Source organism: Suncus etruscus, chromosome 6 (genome assembly GCF_024139225.1).
Source record: "Suncus etruscus isolate mSunEtr1 chromosome 6, mSunEtr1.pri.cur, whole genome shotgun sequence".
Lineage (NCBI taxonomy): Eukaryota > Metazoa > Chordata > Mammalia > Eulipotyphla > Soricidae > Suncus > Suncus etruscus.
In genome coordinates this window covers 49,316,076-49,341,723 of record NC_064853.1, presented here as the reverse complement: position 1 = coordinate 49,341,723, position 25,648 = coordinate 49,316,076, and the positions used below count along the sequence as shown (strand labels likewise).

The window sequence follows — 25,648 nt, the reverse complement described above, 5'->3', positions numbered from 1 at the left end:
ATGTTTGCATTTGCGAAAGGACGCCAGGGGAAAGCTGGAGGAAGCTCAGGTGGACCGTGAGCTCCCAAAGTCCTCCCCGAGAAGGGGCCGAGTCGTCGCGATTGCCTGGGACGTGGCAGGCTCGAGTTGAACCCCACCGAGCCCTTCCGAGGAACTTTTCCAGCGCCGAGCCCCGGACGCGCGCGTGCGCATGCGCGCGTGTCCGAGAGCGGCGCACGCACGCCGCAGGGGCTGCCGGGAGTCCGCCGCTGCCCCGGCCGCGGTCCTCCAGCTTCCCGGCGTGCCCCGGGCGCGCCAAATGGGCGGGGGAGACGCAAGATGGCGGCAGCCGCGAACTCCGGCTCCAGCCTCCCGCTGTTCGACTGCCCGACCTGGTGAGTGGCGGGCGGGCCGGGCCGGAGCGGGGCGGGAGCGGCGCGGCCTGCACGAGGCGGGCGGCGCGGGCGGCTCTTCGCTCTCGGCGAGCCGAAGGGAGTGAGTGCAGCGCCGGGCGGATGGAGCGAGCGCTGGCCGGCGGGCCGGGCGGCGTGTGGGGGAGCCGGAGCGCGGCGCAGCCGGGCCCAGGCGCTGAGGGGCTTCCACGGCGCGAGGGGCTCGGGGGCGCCGTCGGGGGCCCGGGCCCGTACTTGCTGCAACTCCGCCCGGAGTGCGGGGTGCTCGCTCGCGGACTGCATCGCGCCTGGCCCCCGGGTCCTTCCGGGCAGCGCACGAGCCGCGTTCCCGCCCCCCGGCCCGCCTCTGCGTCCTGGCTCCCGAGGTGGCGGGAGGCCGAGGGGCTGGAGCCCGACCTCGGGGCCCCCGGGTCGCCGCTGCTCTCCTTCCCCGGAGCCCTCAAGGGCACGCGGGCTGCTGCAGCCTTGCTTTTATCTATTCGCCGGCACCTGAGCGACTTGGGGGGCGTTGCATCGCTGCCCCCCCCCCGCCAAAACGGGCCTTCCGGCCTTGGAGGAGTTTTGGGGGTTGCTCGGGAAGAGGGGGGCGGGTGCATGGGTTGCATACTCACTCCGAACTGGGGCTACCCTGGTCTCTCCCAAGTACGCACAGTACCCGACCACGAGTCGTCTGGAATGTGGGGCTCTGCATTTGATGCATCTTGTCAACTCTGTCCCTCTGCGTGCCCTGGCTGCATGCATGGCCTCGCGGGAGTTTGACCAGCAGCAGCATGGTAGAGTTGGAAGAATCTGAGGTCCTTGCCATTTCCTCACGTTGCCATGGTTCTTGCACCGTGGAAGGCACTCACTCTTTTACATATGTTTCCCTGTCAGTGGGGTGGTAGTAGGGAACGAGATTGTAGAAAGACTCGCTCAAGGTAGCCAGTTCTCGTATTTGTTTAGTACTTGCTTTGGTGGGCATAGATTTATATATTTCTTTTTTCTTTTTTTTTTTTTTTTTTCTGAGGGGAGAGTCACACCCAGCGGCGCTCAGGGGTTAGTCCTGGCTCTAAGCTCAGAAATCGCTCCTGGCAGGCACTGGGGACCATATGGGATACTTGGATTCGAACTACCATTTCTGCATGCAAGGCAAACGCCCTACCTCCATGCTATCTCTCCGGCCCCGGATTTATATATTTCTTGCCTGATTACGCACATCTGATTTTGTCTCAAGACTGCAGTGCTTCCTCTGTGATGAAACTGATGGATGATTCCTAGCACTTACTCTACTAACTTAGTAGTGGTAGTAGTAGTAGTATACATTATTAGTGGTTTCTTTGATTTTGTCTCCATATGACCAGACCTCACAGGTTAAAGTACACACTTACTGCTTTCTCTCTGAGCTCAGTAGTCTCCGGTGTTGAAAGACCAGGCATCTTTGGTTCTTCTCTAAATCCAGTCACTAAAATCAGTTTGAGAGCAAGTGAGTCATTGGAGAAATGAGTGTCAAAGGGAGAAAGTAGCTGTTATAATAGGAAAAGTAGGTGACATCTCTACTTGAACATGAACCTAATTATAGACTAATAGATCTGCAATTGTGAATGGGGCAGGGATTGTAAATGGCATTTATGAACTTATTCTTAATGCTTCTTTCTGCTCTTAATTTTCAGGGCAGGTAAGCCCCCACCTGGTTTACATCTGGATGTAGTCAAAGGAGACAAACTCATTGAGGTACGGAAATACATGTCTTCCTTTTTTTCCCCATGACACTAAAGATTTTTGCCAGTGACTCACTTTTCCACCCCCTCTTGTGCTTTGTTTTCTATCAGTGCCACTTTCGTTGATCCTTATATTTTTCTATTAAAAGCTCATGATGATATTATGCATTCAAGTCTTGTAGCTGCCTCGTATCTCCCTCACACAGTGTTTTGTGACTTCCCTCCTCACCTTTCAAATGGAGAGTCTTGTTTGCTTTGGTTTTTATGGGTCATATTCAGCTGTGCACAAGGGTTACTCCTGGCTTTGTGCTCAGGAATTACTCCTGGCCGGCTTGGGGGACATATGGGATGCCAGGGATAGAACTCAGGTCAGCTGCGTGCAAGGCAAACTCCCTTCCTTCTGTTCTATCACCCGGCTCCTCAAATGAGGAATTTTAATAGGCCCTGGGTCTACCCATCACACTGAAATTCCTGTAACTTGGTCAATTTCCCTCTGAGTACATGAACTTGTGTGAAGTACACAAACTGCAATAATTCAAAAAGAAAGTGGGTGTTAAAGAGTGAATTTATCGGGGCCGGAGAGATAGCATGGAGGTAAGGCGTTTGCCTTTCATGCAGGAGGTCATCGGTTCGAATCCTGGCGACCCATATGGTCCCCCGTGCCTGCCAGGAGCAATTTCTGAGCCTGGAGCCAGGAATAACCCCTGAGCACAACCGGGTGTGACCCAAAAACCACACACACACACACAAAAAAAAGAGTGAATTTATCTTTTAAGTTACATTTATGCAAATTCAGCTGAAGAGATAACACAGTGGTAAGGCATTTGCCTTTCATGCAGAAGGATGGTGGTTCGAATCCCGGCATCCCATATGGTCCCCTGTGCCTGCCAGGGGCGATTGCTGAGCACAGAGCCAGGAGTAACCCCTGAGCACTGCCAGGTGTGACCAAACAAACAAACAAACAAACAAAAAAAAAATTACATGGTTAGCAGCCTAAGAGATAGTGCCCTGGGTAAGGTGCTTGCCTGGTATGCAGCCAACCCAGGCTTGATTTCATATGGTTCCCTGAGCCTGCCAGAAGTAATTCCTGAATACAGAGCCAGTAGTAACCCCTGATCATCGCCAGGCATGGACCCACCCCCAAAATTAAACGATTATGATTAAAATCAGTACTATAAAGGAGAATGAACATCCATAGAAAATTAAGAGAATGAAATTTGAATAGCTGTTCGACTGTTCTGTTTCTTGTTTTTCTTCCCCAAAACTAAGATTAAGCTACTATGATTATGATTTTTGTGTCTTGGACTAAACTTCATTTACTCAGAATCCACATTTACAATCCCATTATTATTGAGAACCGTGATATTTTGTTAGATATAGTAGAAACATCAGATTCCTCTCTTGACTCCATTGAAAAGATATTTGTGAAATAGATGTTCTGTAAATGTGTAAAACGTAAGTCATAAGTTGTTTCTTGTTCACTGTAGATTTGTCATTAATTTTTCATTTTTAAACTTTATAAAACTTAGGTTTACAAGATTATTAAAGGAAATGATTTGGCTAAAATGTTTGTAAAACCCTTTTTACTCTGTCTATTTTATAGATATAAAATACTGTTGCAAAATGATTTGAAACTTTGAAGAACTACAGGCATCATTTTGTTGCAATTTGGTAAATCTGAAGCATATGATGGAAAACTTGCCTAGCCTAGCCTTACACAACAGAAGATATTCTGTTGTGAATAATTTGTATTTTCAAAAAGTGCTTCTAACATCTTGCTAATTACTGGTTTTCATTAATGGATAATGTCCTCTTGTCTTTCAGTGTTCTGGGTGTGCTGAGTTGCCACAGTTGTCAAAGTTATAGTTCTCTAGATATCACTTTATTATTTCTAAGACAAATAGACCTGAGATTGCTTTATTTTAAGGATTTAAGTAGGTAGCACTTGATACTAGCCGAGCTATCTATGTCCTAGCCTTGATGAAAGGCTTGTGATGTGATGTGATAGCTGGGTTTAAGAAGTGCAATATTAAAACAAAAGCCATGAGTCATTTAAGCCCAGTGTGTAAAGACACACACTGAGTTATAACTCACAGGTACAACTGGCTAGCAGTACTAGTCATAGTTAAATCATGATTTTGGTAACAAAAGAGAAATGTGTTATTTTATGCAGTTGGATAGAAGAAGGGTATTATGGAACAATTCTGTATGCACTTTTCTGTTTTTTTTTTGTTTGTTTGTTTTTGGGCCACACCCTGTGACGCTCAGGGGTTACTCCTGGCTATGCGCTCAGAAGTTGCTCCTGGCTTCTTGGGGGACCATATGGGACGCCGGGGGATCGAACCTCGGTCCGTCCTAGGCTAGCGCAGGCAAGGCAGACACCTTACCTCCAGCGCCACCGCCCGGCCCCTCACTTTTCTGTTTTAATCTCTCTATAATTGACATGCCTTTCATAGTGAATGTATATATTCAGTTTGAAGTCCCATTTTTGTCCTTTTTCTTTCCAAACACTTAAATCTCTGTATAACTTTGCCACCTAATGCCTGAAGTTTGTTCATTTTTATACTAGTAGTCTTCAGTTTGCTCATGGTTTTCTAAACATATTCTGGAGTGGGAGCGATAGCACAGTGGGTAGGGCAATTGCCTGCATATGGCCAACCCAGGTTCTATCCCTGGCATCCCATATGGTCCCTTAACCTGCCAGAAGTGATTCTTGAGTGCAGAGCCAGGAGTAACCCTTGAGTGCCACCAAGTGTGACCCAAAAACTAAAAAAAAAAAATTGTTCTTTTTTTCTATTTTAATGTAAAATAACAGTTAGAGGGGCTCAACTGACTGAATTTTGCATAATTGGAGGTTTGAGTTTAATGCTCAGCACCACATGATTTCCCCAAGTATTTAGCCCCTAAATACTGGTAGGTTTGGTGTCAGTATGATGCAAACAAAGTAGAGCATATAAAACATAGTATAAAAACATGTGTTAATCTACTGTGTTATTGATAAGACTTCTTGTTAGACCAAGCTATTAAATTTTGTGTTTGGGGGGGGATTTGTTTTGTTTTTGGGTAACACCCGACAGTATTCTGGGGTTACTCCTGGCTCTGTGCTCAGAAATTGCTCCTGGCGGGCTCTGGGGACCATATAAGATCCCTGGAATCTTAACTCAGGTCCATCCTGGGTTGGACATGCAAGGCAAACACCCTACCTCTATGCTATCTCTCCGGCCCCAAGCTATTAAATTTTGGAGGAGTCGATGTTAAATAAAGATTTTCAGCCACCTTCTGCAGATTGGTGTCCCTAACTTCTGCACGGTTCAAAGGTCAGTTGTATTGTCTTCCTCGAGACAATTCCTAAATTCTCTTGTTTGCAAATTTAACTAAGTGGGAACATCATATTATTACTATTAATATAAAATGGCAATGAGAGTCAGCTTGCATAGATTATTACCTGGAGAGACAAGATGCTGGTTTTTCAGAGCTTTCTCAGTTATAAAGCATGTCTCCTTTTTCCCTTGAAGATTTAATGGAAAGTCTCTCATGCAAGTCAGGCACGCTACCAGAGCCATATCTCAGACCAAGTATGTCTTACTTTTTTTTTTGTTTTGTTTTTTTGTATTTTTTGTTTTTGGGCCACACCCGGCGGTGCTCAGGGGCTACTCCTGGCTGTCTGCTCAGAAATAGCTCCTGGCAGGCACAGGGGACCATATGGGACACCGGGATTCAAACCAACCACCTTTGGTCCTGGATCGGCTGCTTGCAAGGCAAACGCCGCTGTGCTATCTCTTCGGGCCCCGTATGTCTTACTTTTAATTCAAGTTTTAACATTTGGATCTAGGGCCATAGTGCTATTACAGAGGGTAGGGCCAAGGCCATGGCCTTGCATATGGCCAGACCTGCGTTGTATTCTAAACATCCTGTTCTTCACTCTACTTAGTGTGATCCTAGAGTGCTAAGCCAGATCTAATTAATCAAAATAGGCATGGTCCAAAAACAAACAAAACCTTGAATCTACGCAGACATGGGGATGATCGTCTAAACCATCAAGCTATTAAATCTTGGTGCTTCCTAGTGGTATTGACCTGGAACAATCTTTTGCCAACAGAGATGGGCTCTGATAGAGTTTTCCAGGGGTGACCCACATACCTACACTGGATTAATTTAATTGAGCCTTAAGGCTAAACTTGACAGGAACTTGAAAATAACAAGGAAAGTGATTGTTTAAATAAAAATTATGGGGCCAGAGAGATAGCATAGAGGTAAGGTGTTTGCCTTGCATGGTTCAAATCCCAGCATCTCATATGGTCCCCCGAGCCTACCAGGAGAGATTTCTGAGCGTAGAGCCAGGTCTAACCCCTGAGCGCTGCCAGGTGTGACACAAAAATCAAAAAAAAAAAAGAAAAAATTAGAGGCCAGGGTATATAGTTAAGTGGTATAACCTTTGTCTTCCATGTGTGAGGCTCTGGGTTTAATCCTGTGCATCACCAAAAAATGAAATGTTTCTTGCCATGTAATGATTAAAAGATCAGGGCTCTGAAATCAGACAGAGTTGGCTTGCCAATCCAGTTTACACATAAGTAGCTGTATAAATTTGAATAGTTTAATTTGTTTATGCCACCTCAATTTTATTTATTTATTTATTTATTTTTGTGTTTTTTGGGTCACACCCGGCAGTGCTCAGGGGTTATTCCTGGCTCCATGCTCAGAAATTGCTCCTGGTAGGCACGGGGGGACCATATGGGACGCCGGGATTCGAGCCAATGACCTCCTGCATGAAAGGCAAATGCCTTACCTCCATGCTATCTCTCCATGCTATCCCACCTCAATTTTATAATCTATAAAGATAAGAATGATGTGCCAACCTAGCTACCTTCCGGAGAGCTTGTGAAGAGGAAAAAAATAGCATAAATTCATAGCTGATGTGTGGCTCTTTAGTGTAACAGTTGTTATTATTTCCTGTGCACAAGGCTTGTTTTTGGTTTTACAAGGGAAATACTAAAGCATAGGTGAGATGTCTGATACAACCAGGAATGCAATATAAGCCTCATGATTGGTGCCATATTAACTTGATTGTCTTTTCTACAGATTGATGAAATTCTAATAGGATTATAGTGTAAATTGTGCTGGAGCTTAATGCAACCTTATGTGTACAAAGGAAAAAATTTAACATACCCAAATGAGTAAAGGTGATCATGTTGGGGCCGGAGAGATAGCACAGTGGTAGGGCATTTACCTTGCAAGCAGATGATCCAGGACAGATGGTGGTTCGAATCCCGACATTCCATATGGTTTCTCATGCCTGTCAGGAGCGATTTCTGAGTACAGAGCTGGGAGTAACTCCTGAGTGCCCCAGGTGTGACCCCAAAAACAAACAAAACCAACAAAAAGTGATCATGTTATAGACTTTTCATTTGTTTTGTTTTGCTTTTTGTTTTTGGTCACAGCCAGCACTCAGAAATTACTTCTGGGGCCAGAGCAGTAGTGCAGCAGTGGAGCGTTTGCCTTGCAAGCAACTGACCCAGGACGGACCTGGGTTCGATCCCCGGTGTCCCATATGGTTCCCCAAGCCAGGAGCAATTTCTGAGCGCATGTCAGGAATAACCCCTGAGCATCACCTGATGTGGCCCACCAAAACAAAAAACAAAAAAAATGACTTCTGGTGGTGTATGGGGCACTATATGGGATGCCAGGGATAGAATCTGGGTTGGCCACCTGCAAGACAAACTCCCTGCTTGCTGTACTGTCACTTTGGTCCCAAGATTATAGACTTTTAGAATTTAATATTAGTTCACTGGAATTCTTTCATCTACAATGGCCATATCTGCAACCACTGTGTAGCAAAGGATTTATGACATCAGGTACAGCTGTACTATTCTTGCGTGGGGCTGACTCAGATTCAGTGCCTGATAACCCTATATTCTTCTAAGCCCTGCCAGGAGTGATCCCTGTGCAAAACTTGAAGTCCTGAGTATCACCTGGTATGGCCCCCTAAAACAAAAAATAATGACAAAATAAGAGATTCATACAATGTCTAGTGTAAATCCATTTCTGGGAATACTTTGGGGCTATGGCAGCATGGCTAGAATATAGATAGGTGCAAATATTATCTTCATTTCCTAGCCAAGTCATAATTTTGCAGTTTATTTTTTCAGAAGCAGCATTATTTATAGAAATACTTTATGCTTCTAGTTTTCTACTTAAACTTTAAGATTTGGGGATTGGACAAATAGTGCAGGGACTGTCATGCCTATGTTGATTCCAGCTTGATCCCTAGTGTCACATGGTCTCCCTAGTACCACAGAGTGGTCCTTTAAATCAGAGTGGGGAGTAGTCCCAAGCCCTTCCTCCTACCCATATTAAGATCCAGTGAAATTGTTTTGTTTTTTTTGGGTCACACCCGGCAACGTTCATTCCATGGAGTATTACAACACACATACTAGATAAAGTGCTCTCAAGTTTATATTCCTTTTTTTGGTTTTGGTTTTTGGGTCACACTCGGCAGCACTCAGAGGTTACTCCTGGCTCTACGCTCAGAAATCGTTCTTGGCAGGCTCGTGGGACCATATGGGGTACTGGAATTTGAACCACCTTTCTTCTGCATGCAAGGCAAACGCCTTACCTCCATACTATCTCTCCGGCTCCTAAAATTCTTTTTTTTTTTTTTTTTAACTTTATTGATTGATTGGTCTTTGGGCCATACCCAGCAAAGGGCTTACTCCTGGCTCTTCACTTAGAAATCACCCCTGAGGGGCCGGGCGGTGGCGCTAAAGGTAAGGTGCCTGCCTTGCCTGCGCTAGTCTTGGACGGACCACGGTTCGATCCCCCGGTGTCCCATATGGTCCCCCAAGCCAGGAGCAACTTCTGAGTGCATAGCCAGGAGTAACCCCTGAGCGTTACTGGGTGTGGCCCAAAAACCAAAAAAAAAAAAAAAAAAAAAAAGAAATCACCCCTGAAAGGCTGGGGGAACCATATGGGATGCCAGAAATTGAACCTGGCCCCTTTGGTTGGCTGCATGCAAGGCAAATGCCCTTCTGCTGTGCTATCTCTCCGAGGCCCCCTATCCAGTGAAATCTTAAATTTCAAAAGGAAAAAAGGCAATCACTCTTGCAGACTACTTTTATCTAATGAGGAAAGATTCTTACACCAGCACTAAACTTTGACTGCTATATTTGAGAGATTAATTACTACCATCATCCCAGGTGTTAGTATTCTGGTCTCTATTCTAAAAAATAATGGAAACTAGTTAGTTCTTTTATGCTGGCAAGAAATTTGTTTTTGGGCCACACACAGCGGTATTCAGGGGTTACTTCCTGGCTCTGCACTCAGGAATTACGCTAGCAGGCTCAGGGGTCCATATAGGATGCTGGAGATCGAACCTGCATTGGATGCATGCAAGGCAAATGCCCTGCCTATTGTGCTATCATTCCAGTCTATTGGCAAAAAATATTATGCTTGAGATCACTCATTAGATTAAAGAATTTTTGGTAAACTATTGAAATAAGACTTAAATAATACTTAATTTGTTTATTTAGAAACTGATCATTGATGAGAAGAAGTATTACTTATTTGGGAGAAACCCTGATTTGTGTGACTTTACCATTGATCACCAGTCTTGCTCTCGGGTCCACGCTGCCTTGGTCTACCACAAGCATCTGAAGAGAGTTTTCCTAATAGATCTCAACAGTAGTAAGTAACTCACATTCCATCCTGTTTCACACATTCCCTTTTGGGCAATGTGAAAATGCTCTTTAGGTTCCTCAGTTTTGAAACCATGTTTTATTATTATCAAAGGAAGTTTACATTTGATTTTAAGTCAACTTTTCTCAGTTCACATGATTATCTCCTATTTTCTTGAAGTAATTTTTTAACTTGATTGATTGATTGATTAGATTTTGGGCCACACCCAGTGGCATTCAGGATTTACTTCTAGCTCCGCACTCAGAAATTGCCCCTGGCAGGCTGGAGGACCATATGGGATGCTGGGTATGCTGCCCGAGTCAGCCGCATGCAAGGCAAGTGCACTACCGCTATGCTATCTCTCCAGCCCCTGAAGTAATTATTGACTAGGGAAAGAAGAGGGTATCAGGGAGCACTTTCCTGGGGTGAGTTCAATATACACAGAACAAAATTGATATCCCATAACTAAGAATTGTGAGTATTCAAATGATTATAGGAGTATGATGAATTGTGACCCAGTTTAAACAAAAGCTGTGATTAGCTCCATTAATGTGGTTGAGTGGTGGTATAAGCCTAATTTTTAAATACTTGTTTTAGCCAAAATTAATTTCTATATAATCCCACCTATCATTTTGTCTTGACTACTAATATTGATCAATTTTAATTTTTGTAAGTATATACTAATAATATCCAACTTTGCCAAAGATAAACCACATAATTAAGTTTTGACTGCAGTGAGTTCTGAAAAATCTGATCATTTTGCCCATGTACAATAAATACAGTGTAGGGGCCGGAGAGATAGCACAGCAATAGTGTGTTTGCCTTGCACAAGGCCAACCCAGAACAGACGGTGGTTCAATTCCTGGCATCCTGTATGGTCCCCCAGCCTGCCAGGGGCATTTTCTGAGCACAGAGCCAAAAGTAACCCCTGAGCACTACCAGATGTGACCCAAAAATAAAAAAGAAAACGAAACAAAAATAGTGTTATAACAAAAAGGGTTATGCTGTCTAGGCAATTCCTTACCCTTCTGAGTACTCACACATATATGTACACACCACCATCTTTATCTGCTTATATATTGGTTTCAGAGAGCTATGTCTCACAAATACTTACTTTCAAATTTATCTCATCTTTTTTTCTCCATTTCATAACATGCAGAATGCAGACATGGAAAAATATTCAGAATCTCCAGTAGAATTTTGGCTTGCCTTGACATTGATATTGCACCAGTTTCGGCCAACGTCCTTTGTTGTACAGCATAACTGTCACGAGGCCTATGTTCCTTAGACTTGGGGCTCGAGAGGTCAGACCTCAGCAATACCTATCTCCTGCCTTGGGGAGCATGGCTATTGCTGGATTGAAGCCATTCCTGCTGGACCCAGATTGGAGCCAAGCCTGTCTGGCAGCAGAGAGCAAGCAGTGGTATTGTTATTTGGGGTAACAGCAGGTCTGAAGATGTGTAAGAAATCCACTGAAGAGATTCAAGACTCAGTGAAAGAGTTTTTCTTTTTATTGTTACCTATGACAAGTGATGCAAAGTGGACCCAGTGCCATTTTCATTTTAAAAGTCAAAACTGATGTGCTAGGAGGAGCTGCTCTTCCTTCTACGACTCAGGTTGGTGGTTTTATTTTTATTCATTTTTTTCCCTTACATTTCTGATTTGGTTATTCTCAGCACACGGCACTTTCTTGGGTCACATTCGATTGGAACCTCACAAACCTCAGCAAATTCCCATCGATTCCACGGTCTCGTTTGGCGCCTCCACAAGGGCATACACTCTACGAGAGAAGCCTCAGACATTGCCATCGGCTGTGAAAGGAGATGAGAAGATGGGTGGAGAGGATGATGAACTCAAGGGCTTACTGGGGCTCCCAGAGGAGGAAACCGAGCTTGATGTAATTCCTTGTCATTTTGTCTTTTGTGACTCAGTTCTGTGCTATGTAGCTTGAAATGCCATGACTTAACAATAGAGGCTTATTACCAGGCCTTTACAAAGTAAGGTTTGGCTAGTTGTTTAATGCATAACCTAGAGTCATACTGTGTGCTTTGGTTATTTATAACCAGGTTTAACAAGGACAGAGTCTTCTGCCAGTAGGCTCTCGTGGTTATCTTGTATACCTTCACTGGTGTTAAGCCAAGTCTTAAAATTAGATTTTTCTAGTCTTACAGTTTTCAGTGTAATGGCCATTAACTAAAGTTCTGGTTCCTGACAATCATACAGGACTAGTAGCCACCATGTAGCACAAGCTGAGAGCACTTCCATATTCCAGAAAGTTGAATTGGGCTTTCATTGATTGTACATAGCTTTTCTTTTTTTTTTTTTTTTTTTTTTTGGTTTTTGGTTTTGGGGCCACACCTGGCGACACTTTAGGATTACTCCTGACTCTTGACTCTGCACTCAGAAATCGCTCCTGGAAGGCTCGGGGGACCATATGGAATGCCAGAAATTGAACCCAGGTCCATCCCTGTGCTATCTCTCTGACCCCTGATTGTACATAGCTTTTAAAAATTCTGTTTGAGGGGCCGGAGTGATAGCATAGACATAGGGCATTTGCTTTGCTTGCTGCTGATCCAGGACGGACTTTGGTTCCATCCCCGGCATCTCAGATGGTCTCCCAAGCCAGGAGTGATTTCTGAGCATATAGCCAGAAGTAATCCCTGAGCGTCACTGGGTGTGGTCCAAAACAAAAAATTCTATTTGAACAGCACGGGATTTTTTTCAATAGACTTAAACTGCTTTTGTCTTTTGCCTCACTGTCATGAAAGCCATAACTTGCACCAGATTTCTGAGGATGATTTTGGTTTTGGTTTTTTGGGTTTTGGGCCACACCAGGTGATGCTCAGGGGTTACTCCTGGCTATGTGCTCAGAAATCGCTCCTGGCTTGGGGGACCATATTGTACGCTGGGGGATTAAACCCTGGTCCATCCTAGGCTAGTGCGGGCAAGGCAGATGCCTTACCCCTTGCGCCACCACACCGGCCTTGATTTTGTTTTTGTTTTTGTTTTTACAGTGTTAAGTATTGATATTGAACCTCACTAATGGAAATTAAGTGCTCAGCCCCTAAGCCAAGACTGTTTCTTTTTTTGGTTTTGGGCCACACCCGGTGGCGGTTAGGGGTTACTCCTGGCTCTGCACTCAGAAGTTAACTCCTTGCAGGCTTGGGGGCCATTTGGGATGTCAGGTGTCTAACCCAGGTCAGCCACATGCAAGGCAAAGCCTTGTCTGCTATGCTATTGCTCTGCCCCCAAGACTTTGTTTCTAAGTGTTATAATTTTACTTTTCAAGAGACTGTCCCCTGGTAGTTTGTGATTTGACTGCAGTCCTTCACATGTCTCACTGCACTGCTATGACTAGGTTATTTAGGTATGCAAACATGTCCTTAATTGCCAGCAGGCATTTACTATTCTCTCTCTTTTTTTTTTTTCTTTTTTTTCTTGTGGTTTTTGGGTCACACCTGGCAGCACTCAGGGGCTTCTCCTGGCTCTACGCTCAGAAATCGCTCCTGGCAGACTGGGGGGGGCCAAATGGGATGCTGGCCATATGGGATGAACCACAATCCTTCTGCATGCAAGACAAATGCCCTACTTTCATGCTATCTCTCCGGCCCCATTTATTATTCTCTTTTGGGGAGAAGGATGTCATCTGGCATTGCTCAGGGGACTCTGGAACCTTGAACTCCAACCTTTTGAGGAATCTCCCTAGCCCCATTTTTTTTGTTGTTGGGAAGAAAGAGTAATTGATAGTTGGACCCAGGTACTCATACATAGGAGTTAAGTGCTCTGTCTGCCACTGACCCTACTTTTATTCAGCTACATTTACTATTCTTTACACCTAGGCTGTTTCTTAGCCCTTAGGAACGTGAACACAATAAGAAGTTGTTTTGTGGGGCCGGAGAAATAGCATGGAGGTAGGCATTTGCCTTGCATGAAGAAGAACGGTGGTTCGAATCCCAGCATCCGATATGGTCCCCCGAGCCTGCCAGGAGCGATTTCTGAGTGCAGAGCCAGGTGTAACCCTTGGGCGCTGCTGGGTGTGATCCAACCCCCCCTCCCCCCAAAAAAAAGTTGTTTTTGTGGAATTAGATAGTACAGGAGTTACACTGTTTGTTTGCCTTTTATGCAGTCGACCCTGGTTACTTTTAGGAGTGATTCCTGAGTACTGCCAGGTGTGATCCTTTTTTTTTTGGTTTTTGAGTCACACCTGGCAGCACTCAAGGGTTACTCCTGGCTCTGTGCTTAGCAGGCACAGGGGACCATATGGGATGTCAGGATTCGAACCACTGTCCTTCTGCATGCAAGGCAAATGTCTTACCTCCATGCTATCTCTCCAGCCCCAGTGACCCTTTTTCAACACACACACCTCCCAAAATTGAAGCTACATTTTTGTACAAAAGTATTTTTATACACACATACACATACTTAGCACCCTAATCACTCCCCCACATGCACCTTAGCTACAAAATGGAAATTTTCTTTGTATAGAAGTATTCTTATAGCCAGTATCTTAGTAGCTGTCCTTCTTCATTTCTCCAGACTGCCACAATGTTTCCTTATTTTTTAGTATAGGTTCTGACCCTCAGTTCTTATCTGGATTTTTGTGTGGCCTCAAGTTGCAGTGCAGATTGCAGTAAGTTTGGGAGGTTGGGAACAGGCTGGCAGGAACAGGGTACAGGCTGACAATAGTGCTGAGGCCAAGTTAATCAGTGGTCCTCAAACTATGGCCCGTGGGCCACATATTGTATTTGTATCTGTTTTGTTTCTTCATTGCAAAATAAGATATATGCAGTGTGCATAAGAATTCGTTCATGGGGCCGGGAAGGTGGCGCTAGAGGTAAGGTGTCTGCCTTGCAGCACTAGCGTAGGACGGACCGCGGTTTGATCCCCCGGTGTCCCATATGGTCCCCCCAAGCCAGGGGCAATTTCTGAGCGCATAGCCAGGAGTAACCCCTGAGCGTCAAATGGGTGTGGCCCAAAAAACAAACAAACAAACAAACAAAAAAAGCGTTCATAAGTTTTGTTTTTACTATAGTCAGACCCTCCAATGGTCTGAGGGACAGTGAACTGGCCCCCTGTTTAAAAAGTTTGAGGACCCCTGAATGGACGGACGGTTGGTTATGAAAAGAAATGGGGCTAGACATAAGGATGGAAGAATAAGAAAATTCTAGTGCTGACTATTAAGTGTATTGCAAGTTTTAAAGGAAAGAGCTGCTATAAAAGAAACTATTCATTGACCTTTCTCATAGCACTCTATTTTGTTACTTGAAAACAGTTCTTCAGAGGCTGGAGCAATAGCACAGTGATAGGGGTTTTCCTTGCACGCTTGCACGGACCTGGATTCCCATCGTCCCATATGGTCCCCCAAAGCCAGGAGCTATTTCTGAGCACAAAACCAGCAGTAACCCCTGTGCATAACCAAGTATGGCCAAACAAAACAAAAGAAAAAACAGTTCTTGCAATACCTTCCACATTACATGTCCTTAATTTTGAGCATGAAGATATGATAGTGTTTCTTTAAAAATAAATAAATAAATAAATAAATAAATAAACAAACAAACAGGCAGGAGATAGCTCCAAAAATTAGAGCACATTTCCCACACACCCTAATTTTGAATTCAGGACCACAAGGTTCCCTATGCACTGCTGGACATAGATCTGTTTGGGCCCCTGGCTTTGTTAATTTTAAGCACTGCCTGTAGAGTTCAACCTTCCCATTCCCTACTCTCAAAATAAACATTTAGTGATATTTGCACAGATTTGTTCTCACTCTTCACCTCCTCATGGAACTCTTGAATGCCCCAGCAGTCAGGGTGTATATTCCACATCCTTTCAAGTGAAACGTGTTAGTATCAGACTAGGGAAAATACTCTCCTGAATTCAGAAGAGAATCCCATCAGCCTTTGGGGATCAAAATTAGTCCCAAATGCTTTCCTCTCCTTTATTTAGTATTCTAAATACTCCAAATTACTCGTGTACTGATTGCCGTCTTTCCTGTGTGAACCTTGGCTTAGAACCTGACAGAATTCAACACTGCCCACAACAAGCGGATTTCCACCCTCACTATTGAGGAGGGAAATCTGGATATTCAGAGACCAAAGAGGAAGAGGAAGAACTCCAGGGTGACTTTCAGTGAGGATGATGAGATCATCAATCCAGGTGAGACAGTCCTCAAGTTTGTTTTTTGTTTAAGGGCCACACCTGGCAGTGCTCGGGGGTTACTCCTTGCTCTATGTTCAGAAATCACTTATGGCAGGTTTGGGGTATCATATGGGATGCCAAGGATCCAGCGTGGGTCGACCATGCGCAATACATACGCCCTACCTACTGTGCTGTCACTCTGGCTCCAGAGTCCTCAAGTTTCTTAATATGAAAATGATATGGCCTTGGATATTGGTATATAAAACCTGCAGGTCAGTTGTCATGTTTCCTAACTTGATATAGGATAACAGATGCTAAACTGAGTGGGGACAGTTTATTTTGTTTGCTTGTTTGTTTTGGAGCCACACCCAACTGTGCACAGGACTTACTCCTGGCTCTGTGCTCAAGAATCACTCCTAGTGGGTTTCGAGGACCATATAGGATGCTTGGGATTTGAACATGGTTAGCCATGTGCTAGACAAATGCCCTAACTGCTTTACTATTGCTTCAACCTCAAGTTTGCAATAGTAGAGTACCCCCAGACACTCTGTGAACAAATAGATCCAATAAACAGCTTAAAATTCTTGCCTGAGTGTAGTCTTGTGCCACCTGCAAGTACTGGCAATTCTGGCAGTCCTTCTCTAAGAGGTCCATGTTGAGAAAGGACCTGACTTAGAAAGCACCTGGGGCAGGCATTATCCTCACTGCCATCTAGGAAGGTACAGACCACTGTGCCTTGGGGTCCTTCTTGAGGAAGAAGAATTAAAGTAAAGACTGTTCTTTCTATTGGCCAAAGCTGTAGTTCTCCCATTAACCTAGCATGTTATTGCATAGGGAGGTTTAAGTATAAGTACTTTACCTCAAAGTCTCTATCTCAAAATGGAACATCACTGTCTTGGGGGTTTTGAGTGAGATTAGTAAGTCTGAAGGTAGGGGAGGGACTGGAGAGAGAGCACAGTGAACTGGAGTGCATTTGTTTGCAAGAGGATTTGGTTTGATCCCCATCATCATATATGGCCCTCAGTACTACCTGTAGTAACCCCTGAGCACAAAGCTGGGGATAGTCCCTGAACAATGCCAGAAGTGGCCCAAAAACACAACAATAAAAATATTGGCTAGCCTGCCACTCCTTTCCCCTCTATAAGAAAGTAACTTAGTGTTTTTATGGAAATGTCAGCAAGGTAAAACCACAAAATAGAATTGGGATTTTAAAAATCTTCATTGAAAATAAGCCTTAATGGATAAAACACAAGATCCCTGACTGACAAGTTGCTTTTATTTCCCAAATTGAAATGCAGTGAGAATGATTTTCAGTCCTGACTTTAGATTCAGAATATCAATTATTCAAATGGGGATCTGCTCCAGCAATAGCTCATAAGAAAGGCAAGGGGAATAAAGATTGAAAAACATTAGTTAATTGGAAATGAAGTCTGAGTCCTCAGGGGGATTTGAAAACTAATCAAGTGCAGTTTCAGATCACATTCACAGACAATTCAGGACAGTAACCCCAACCAGTCTGGCTCTGAGCAGAACTCATCCAGGTATGTTAATCCTGAAATGTGTTACGCTGTCGTGAGGGAGGAGATGTGCATCTATGGAAAGTGATTCCCTGAATACTGGGAATTTCAGGACTATATATCAGGGAGCAAAGATTGGAGAAGGCATGGCCACAGGCTGACCTTAGGGAGGGAAGAGTGGAAGAATTAGAGCCATTGAGTAGGTGGTATGTGGCTCAGCATAGAAAGCAATAATGATGTACTCTAAATTAGGCCCTTTCTCATCATGGACCCCTTAGAGAAGGACTGTCAGAATTGTCATAGTACTTGCAGATGGCACAAGTACTCAGCTTAGCAACTGAGTACTTTCTTTAAATGTTTTGAGACCTGGGTTTTGAACCCTTGTATCACAAACAACCAGTACTTAACTTTTATTTAGATGGAGAATTAGGGGGGCCGGAGAGATAGCATGGAGGTAAGGCATTTGCCTTGCGTGCAGAAGGATGGTGATTCGAATCCTGGCATCCCATATGGTCCCCGAGCTTGCTGGGGGTGATTTCTGAGTGTAGAGCCAGGAGTGGCCCTTAAGTGCTGCTAGGTGAATTATGGACCGGAGCAATAGCACAATGGTAGGGCATTTGCCTTGCACACAACCAATCCAGGACGGACCTTGGTTTTGATCTCCAGTGTCCCATATGGTTCCCCTAGCCAGGAGCAATTTCTGAGTGCAGAGCCAGGAATAACCCCTGAGCATCACAGGGCGTGGTCCATAAAGCAAAAAAAAAAAGGAGAATTAAAAGGATCCTGTGATAAGATCAAGGCTTTTATTTGGGTGGGGGGTTGGGATGGGCTTGTGTCACACCTGGCAACACTCCAGGTTATTCCTGGCTCTGCGCTCAGAAATTGCCCTTGGCAGTCTTGGAGGAACTTATGAGATGCCAGAGATTGAACCGGATCAGCAGCATGCAAGGCAAGTGCCTTACTGCTATGCTATCACTTTGGCCCTCAAGGCATTTATCCATTTTTTTTGGGTGGGGGGGTCACACTCGGCAGTGCTCAGGGATTACTCCTAGCTCTATGCTCAGAAATAGCCCCTGGCAGGCACGGGGGACCAAATGGGATGCCGGGATTCGAACCACCGTTCTTCTGCATGAAAGGCAAACGCCTTACCTCCATGCTATCTCTCCAGCAAGGCATTTATTCTAAGGAGTAACAGTTTTCTTTCTGATGGTGTGTTTATGGGAATGGCTTACTCCTCAGAGTAAGTTCATTTCTTACTTTTTTTTTTCCTTTGGGGGGGGGGCACACCCAGCAGCTCTCAGGGGTTACTCCAGGCTCTGCACTCAGAAATCGCTCCTGGAAGGCTCGGGGGACCATATGGGATGCGGGTAATCAAATCACTGTCCATCCTGGATCAGCCACGTGCAAGGCAAGCACCTGCACCCTACCGCTGTGCTATCACTCGGGCCCCTTATTTCTGAGCCTAGAAACCTACTAAGAATTTTAGGACTGAAGCCAGAGCAGGTAGAGTGCTTGCCTTGAATCGGGGTTCAATCTCTAGCACCCTATATAGTTTTCTATGGTGATTCTTTTAGTTTGTTTTGGATTTGGGGCCGGCTATCCCCCCACTCCATAATGTTTGTTTGATTTGGTTTGGGGGCCACACCTAGCTATGTTAAGGGTTAACTCCTGACTGTGCTCAGGAATCACTTTTGGGGTGAGATTCTCATGACCATATGTTATGTCAGGGATCCATCCTGGGTCAGTCACTTGCAAGACCAGTGCCCTCCCTACTGTATTCTCTCTAGTACAATATTAGTCATTCTTTAGCAGCTGCCCTTGTGGATTCAGCAGCTGCCCTTGTGGATTCAAAGTAAGATGAACCATTCATTTTGGGAAGATACTATATTTCTTAGCATTACATTAAGATGAGTGAGACGGGGCCGGAGAGATAGCATGGAGGTAAGGCATTTACCTTTCATGCAGAAGGTCATCGGTTCGAATCCTGGCATCCCATATGGTCCCCCGTGCATGCCAGGAGCAATTTCTGAGCACGGAGCCAGGAAAAACCCCTGAGCACTGCCGGGTGTGACCCAAAAACTACAAAAAAAAAAAAAGAAAAAAAAAAGATGAGTGAGACTAGTTTATTATTTTTTCCTAGTAATAAGTCTGTGCTTATCTGTTTTTCCACACCCAGACGTTAGAAAGAAAACTGGGCCAAAGAGAGGCCAGTACAGTGGTTAAAGCATTTGCCTTACATGCAGCAAACCCCAGTTTGATCCCCAACACTATATAGTACTTTACCATCACCAGCAGTGACCCCTGAGCACAGCCATGAGTAACCAACCCCATAAGTACCACTGAGGTAATGTACTCCCACCCCATCTTTAACCCCCCCCACCAAAAAAAAAAAAAAAATTTACATGGGTAATCCAGCCCTTTTGACCCTATTGTGTTCCTGGAACAGTTTTGCACTTATCTTCATTGTGCTCTAGCCTATTTCCTTTACCACTATGAGCTCCTTAGAGGCAAGAGACAGGGCAGGATCCTGTTCTTTGTTTCTGTGCCTGATGACTGCTAATACATGAGACTTGTGAGTGACTGCAAGCATTTTTCTTAATCTTTTTTTTTTCTTTTGGTTTTGGGGTCATACCTGGGGACGCTCAGGGGTTACTCCTGGCTCTATGCTCAGAAATTCGCCCCCGGCAGGCTTTGGGGACCATATGGGATGCCAGGATTTAAACCACTGGCCTTCTGCATGCAAGACAAACGTTTTGCCTCCATGCTATCTCTCCAGCCCCTAATCTTTATAGAGTGAATGAAACTAGATTCAAATATTTTCAGGACACAATAATGTGTTTTTGCTTGGTTGTGTACAATTGTTCAGATCAAAAAATTATATTAATAATTTGAAAGCTCTGGGTCTAAATCTTAATTCTGATACTTGCTAATGAGCAAGTGGTGTTTATCAAGGTGTGTGGTGTATGACTTCCTTGCATGTCACACGGTTTTACCACTAACAGAATGGATAATTTCTACATTTTTATTTTTTGTAATCCCCTGGAAAGAAGGAAATAGATAAAATGGGGTAGCTTGGAAAAGGTAGCATGCACTGCAATCCTGAGCACAGGCACAGTCTGGCTGCTTGAACACAGGTTCTGTGTCCTCTAAAGTGACACAGCCAGATTAGATTCTTCACTCCTCCAGACCTATGTGTTTCCTTAACAGTTACATGTTCATAGTCGTAATACTAATCTCTTCAGATGATAAGGGTTTCCCAAAGGGCTCTCTGTTCTTTGCTGTTTCATGTGAGCTCTGATTACTCTGATTCACAGTGAGTCCTAATCAGTAATTCCTCCCAGTACAGAGCCAGTCTAATCTTTTCATGTATTTTTTTTTTTTTGCAGAGGATGTGGATCCTTCAGTTGGTCGCTTCCGAAATATGGTACAGACAGCAGTGGTCCCAGTGAAGGTAGGAAGGATATTGTAACAATATTTGATATATCATAATACTGGGTTTTTCAGGACCAGAGTGATAGCACAGTGGGTAGGGCATTTGCCTTGCATAAGGCCAACCTGGGCTTAATCCCAAGCATCCTATGTGGTTAAGCCTGCCAGTAGTGATTTCTGAGCCAGAGTCAGGAGTAATACCTGAGTACCGCTGGGTGTGGCCCTAAAACCAAAAAGAGTGTGGGGGTAAAAATAATAATAGCGATGGTGTTGGAGCCTGAGCGATAGTACCACAATAGGGATCTTGCCTTTCACATGATGGATCTGATCCCCTGCATTCTATATGGTCTGAGCACCTGCAGGAGTAATTCTTGAGTATAAGTAGAACCTGTAGTATAAGCCCTGAGCATTGCTGGGTGTGGCACAAAAAACAAAACCACTCTTGAACTGGAGCAATAACTCCATGGGCTTAAGTACGTGCACTTTTTTTTTCTTTTTTGGGGGGGGGCACCTGTTTGACATTCGGGGTCACTCCTGGTTATGTGCTCAGAAGTCGCTCCTGGCTTGGGGGAACCATATAGGACACCGGGGGATCGAACCGTGGTCCATCCTAGGCTAGCGCTTGCAAGGCAGTTGCCTTACCTGTAGTGCCACCATGGAGTACATGCTTTTTTATATAGATGGTTCAGGTTTGTTCCTCAGAGAGCCAGTAGTAGTAGCCCTTGAATATTGCCAAATATAGCCTCCCAAACAAAACCTTTTTTAAGGGCCAGAGCTATAGATAGTATAGCGAGTGAGTAGAGCCTTTGCCTTGTTTGTAGCCATACCAAGTTTGATCCCCAGCATTCTATATGGTCCCCTGAGCCACAAAAATAAAAAAAAAAAAGTTTTTAAATTAAAAATGGACCTCTCTTACTTCTCATTTTATATCCTCTAAATATTTTATCCACCTCTCTAGAGAATCTCAGAGTATCATATGAAGACCACAGAGTACCAATTTGATGCTTCATATAAATTATTTTGTGATGTGTCCATGAGCTGTTTTCCCAGTAGCGTACAGGGAGACACTCACCTTTAACTTTTATGCGGTTTTTGTTTTCAAAGCTTTTTACAGCAATACTCAGGGCTCATTCCTGGCAATGCTAGGGGTTCTATGTAGGTGCTAGGGAATCAACACATGCAAGTCAAGTGCTTTACCTGCTGTACTAATACTCCAGCCCTTTCCTTTCCCTTCTGACTCAAAATAAGATACTCTGCAACAAAGAGCCCGGGTTGGTTTCTGCATTGGCACCTCTGCCTTCTATGGCACAAAGTGAAAAACCAGCCTGGTTCTAGATTAGGTTTAAAGATTAGAAATGTTGAAATACCAAATGATTGACGATAAAGATATTTCTAGTTGGCTGGAGTGGTAACATAGTGGTAGGACATTTGCCTTGCAATCAGCTGACCCAGGATGGAGACAGGTTAGATCCTTGGTATCCCATATGGTCCCCCAAGCTAGGAGTGATTTCTGAGTGCAGCCGGACATGGCCAGGAAAACAAACAAACAAGATATTTCTGATTACTCAGCATATAGTAAACCTACCTGGATGGTGTAGTTTATCCAAAAGAGACTATTGGGCCCAGAAAGATAGTATAGCAGGTAAGGCTTTTGCTTTACATCAGATTAACCTGGATTTCATCCCCAGTTCCTCATGTGGTCCCTAACCACCTCTAGAAGTGAATCCTGAGTATAGCCAGGAGCACCCCAAACTATCTCTTCCACCCCCTAAAAAAAGATTAAGAGACCCTTGAAATGGTGTGATCTTTCCTTTCCTTTTTTTCTTCTTCTCCTACACACTTCCCTTAACTTGTACCTGGAACTAATCAGTTGAGAGATAGATTTTTTCTTTTTTTGGTTTTTGGTTTTTGGGTCACACCCGGCAGTGCTTAGGGGTTACTCCTGGCTGTCTGCTCAGAAATAGCTCCTGGCAGGCACGGGGGACCATATGGGACACCGGGATTTGAACCAACCACCTTTGGTCCTGGATCGGCTGCTTGCAAGGCAAACGCCGCTGTGCTATCTCTCTGGGCCCTTTCTTTTTTCTTTTTGAGATAGTTATTTTCTTGAATCAAAGGATACCACATAGCTCCATGAACATCACCAGGAGTGCATCTTACTCCCGCATCTCAAAAGTTTCCAGGGGCCAGAGCTATAGCATAGTGGTAGGGCATTTGCCTTACACACTGCCAACCCCAGATAGACTCCTGTTCGATTCCCGGCATCCCATATAGTCCCCAAGCCTGCCAGAAGCAATTTTGAGCATAGAGCCAGGAGTAACCCCTGAGCACCATTGGTATAACCCAAACCCCTCCCTGCCAAAAAAAAAAAAAAAGTTTCCATCTCCCCAGAAGTTTCCTTCATATATTTTTATAGTCATTTCTTCTTAAAAGGCCACCATTAGGGGCCGGAGAGATAGCACAGTGGTAGGACATTTGTCTTGCACACAGCCAACCCAGGACAGTGGTTCGAATTTGACATCACATGTGGTCCCCTGAGCCTTCCAGGAATGAGTTTTTTTTCTTTTTCTTTTTCTTTGGGGAGGGGTGGGTCACACCCAGTAGCGCTCAGGCATTACTCCTGGCTCTACGCTCAGAAATCGCTCCTGTCAGGCTCGGGGTACCATATAGGATGCCAGGATTCTAACCATTCTTCTTCATGCAAGGCAAACACCCTACCTCTATGCTATCTCTCCGCGCCCCCACCCCTAATGATTTTTTTTTTTTTGGTCACACCCGGTCGCGCTCAGGGGTTACTCCTGGCTCTATGCTCAGAAGTCGCTCCTGGCAGGCTCAGGGGACCAGATGGGATGCCGGGATTCGAACTACTGACCTTCTGCATGCAGGGCAAATGCTTTACCTCCATGCTATCTCTCCAGCCCCGCCCCAACGATTTCTGAGCGCATAGCCAGGAATAACCCCTGAGAGTTGCTGGGTGTGATCCAAAAACCAAAACAAAAAACAACAAAAAAGGCCACCATTAAATTAGTTCCTATAGGTTATTTTGCTCTTTGAATAGTGTTGTGGTTTATTTTGTTTGGATCTTATTTTCTTTTTGTTTTTGGTTTTTTAGCTATATTCTGTAATGCCCAGGATTGTTCTTGCTGGGATTTGGGGGACCTTATGTAATGTTGGGACCAAACCCAACAGATCACACAGGTACAAGGCAAACACAAGAGTTAAGGTGACCAATCTAAGTTCAGTCTTCCATGTGACCAATCCTGGTTCAATCTGGACACTTGATATGGTCTCCCAAGTATGACCAAGAGTTATTTCTGAAGAGCTGAAAAGATAAAATATCAAGTAGGTCACTGACCTTACATGTGGCTGACTCTGAATTCAATCCCTAACTTTCTGTATGGTCCCTTGAGCACTCTAGGAGTAATCCTTGACTGCAGAGCCAAGTGAAGCCAAAATAAATTTTTTAATAAAAAACATTATTGCTGGGACCGGAGAGATAGCATGGAGGTAGGGCGTTTGCCTTGTATGCAGAAGGATGGTGGTTCAAATCCTGGCATCCCATATAGTCCCCAAGCCTGTCAGGAGCAATTTCTGAGCATAGAGCTAGGAGTAACCCCAGTTATGCCCCAACATTGCATATGGTCCCCCAAGCACTGATGAGAATAGCTCCCAATATTCATCAGGTCTGGCCCAAATACTAAAAGAAGAAATTTTTTTTTTGTTTGTTTTTTTGGGCCACACCCGTTTGACGCTCAAGGGTTACTCCTGGCTATGTGCTCAGAAATCACCCCTGGCTTGGGGGGACCATATGGGACGCCGGGGGATCGAACCGCGGTCCGTTCCTTGGTAGCGCTTACAAGGCAGACAACTTATCTCTAGCGCCACCTTCCCGGCCCCTAAAAGAAGAAATTTAAGTACCAGGTACTACTACCTGTTATTATCTTCACATCCTAAAGTAAACAAACCAGATAATGCTTTGTTTATGAAAGACAAAGCATAAGTACTGTCGTCATTTTTCTTGATGTTATGGTAAACAGTTACCTGGAGCAGTGTTTGAGACCCTTTGGCTAGACAGTTGCTTATCGGGTCTCCTCAAATCCTGACATTTCGAGCCTGGAGAGATAGCACAGCGGTGTTTGCCTTGCAAGCAGCCGATCCAGGACCAAAGGTGGTTGGCTCAAATCCCGGTATCCCATATGGCCCCCCGTGCCTGCCAGGAGCTATATATATTCTGAGCACATAGCCAGGAGTAACCCCTGAGCACCGCCTGATGTGGCTCAAAAACCAAAAAAAAAAAAAAATCCTGACATTTCAGGTCAACGAAATAGTTTGTCTGGAAAATGAACCAAGTTCAGGGACTTTCCCTGATATTTTGTAGGTCTAGTATAGAAAAAGCTAATGTTACTTACTCTTGTGCTTCTCCTCTCCTTGTGAACCACAGAAGAAGCGGGTGGAAGGCCCTGGCTCTCTGGGCCTGGAAGAAACAGGGGGTAGGCGCATGCAGAACTTTGCATTCAGCGGCGGACTCTACGGGGGCCTGCCCCCTACACACAGTGAAGCCGGCTCCCAGCCGCATGGCATACATGGGACAGCGCTCATCGGTGGTTTGCCCATGCCATACCCCAACCTTGCCCCTGATGTGGACCTAACTCCAGTTGTGCCATCAGCAGTGACCATGAACCCTGCACCAAACCCTGCCGTCTACAACCCTGAAACTGTCAACGAACCCAAGAAGAAGAAATATGCAAAGGAGGCCTGGCCGGGCAAGAAGCCAACACCTTCCTTACTGATTTGATATTTTTGT

At 44.7% G+C, this 25,648-nt stretch overlaps 1 protein-coding gene and 1 non-coding gene across 5 annotated transcripts; both read left to right on the top strand.

The window, feature by feature from the left end:
* The first annotated feature begins 222 nt into the window (after positions 1-222).
* Positions 223-25,648, top strand: PPP1R8 (protein phosphatase 1 regulatory subunit 8). Of its 4 annotated transcripts, none has more exons than XM_049774919.1 (7): positions 223-374; positions 2,042-2,102; positions 9,694-9,769; positions 11,437-11,657; positions 15,772-15,916; positions 20,802-20,866; positions 25,286-25,648. In XM_049774919.1, the coding sequence occupies exons 1-7, from the start codon at positions 319-321 to the stop codon at positions 25,637-25,639; spliced, it is 978 nt and encodes a 325-aa protein (XP_049630876.1). In that variant the 5' UTR covers positions 223-318; the 3' UTR covers positions 25,640-25,648. The 4 variants fall into 4 exon arrangements, with proteins under 4 accessions (XP_049630876.1, XP_049630875.1, XP_049630879.1 ...); XM_049774918.1 differs by having other exon boundaries at positions 9,616-9,769; XM_049774922.1 differs by lacking the exons at positions 9,694-9,769; positions 11,437-11,657; positions 15,772-15,916 and having other exon boundaries at positions 345-374.
* On the top strand, positions 4,029-4,193 carry LOC126012666 (small Cajal body-specific RNA 1). Its single transcript, XR_007497095.1, has one exon. It is a non-coding gene; the product is annotated as a small Cajal body-specific RNA 1 (non-coding RNA).

What these genes read in the sequence shown, in the direction of transcription:
- PPP1R8 (XM_049774918.1), top strand. Translation starts at nt 319, where the DNA reads ATGGCGGCAGCCGCGAACTCCGGCTCCAGCCTCCCGCTGTTCGACTGC. An exon ending in CCTAATAGATCTCAACAGTA is followed by an intron (nt 9,770 to 11,436) that starts GTAAGTAACTCA and finishes GGTTATTCTCAG; the next exon opens with CACACGGCACTTTCTTGGGT. An exon ending in TGATGAGATCATCAATCCAG is followed by an intron (nt 15,917 to 20,801) that starts GTGAGACAGTCC and finishes TTTTTTTTGCAG; the next exon opens with AGGATGTGGATCCTTCAGTT.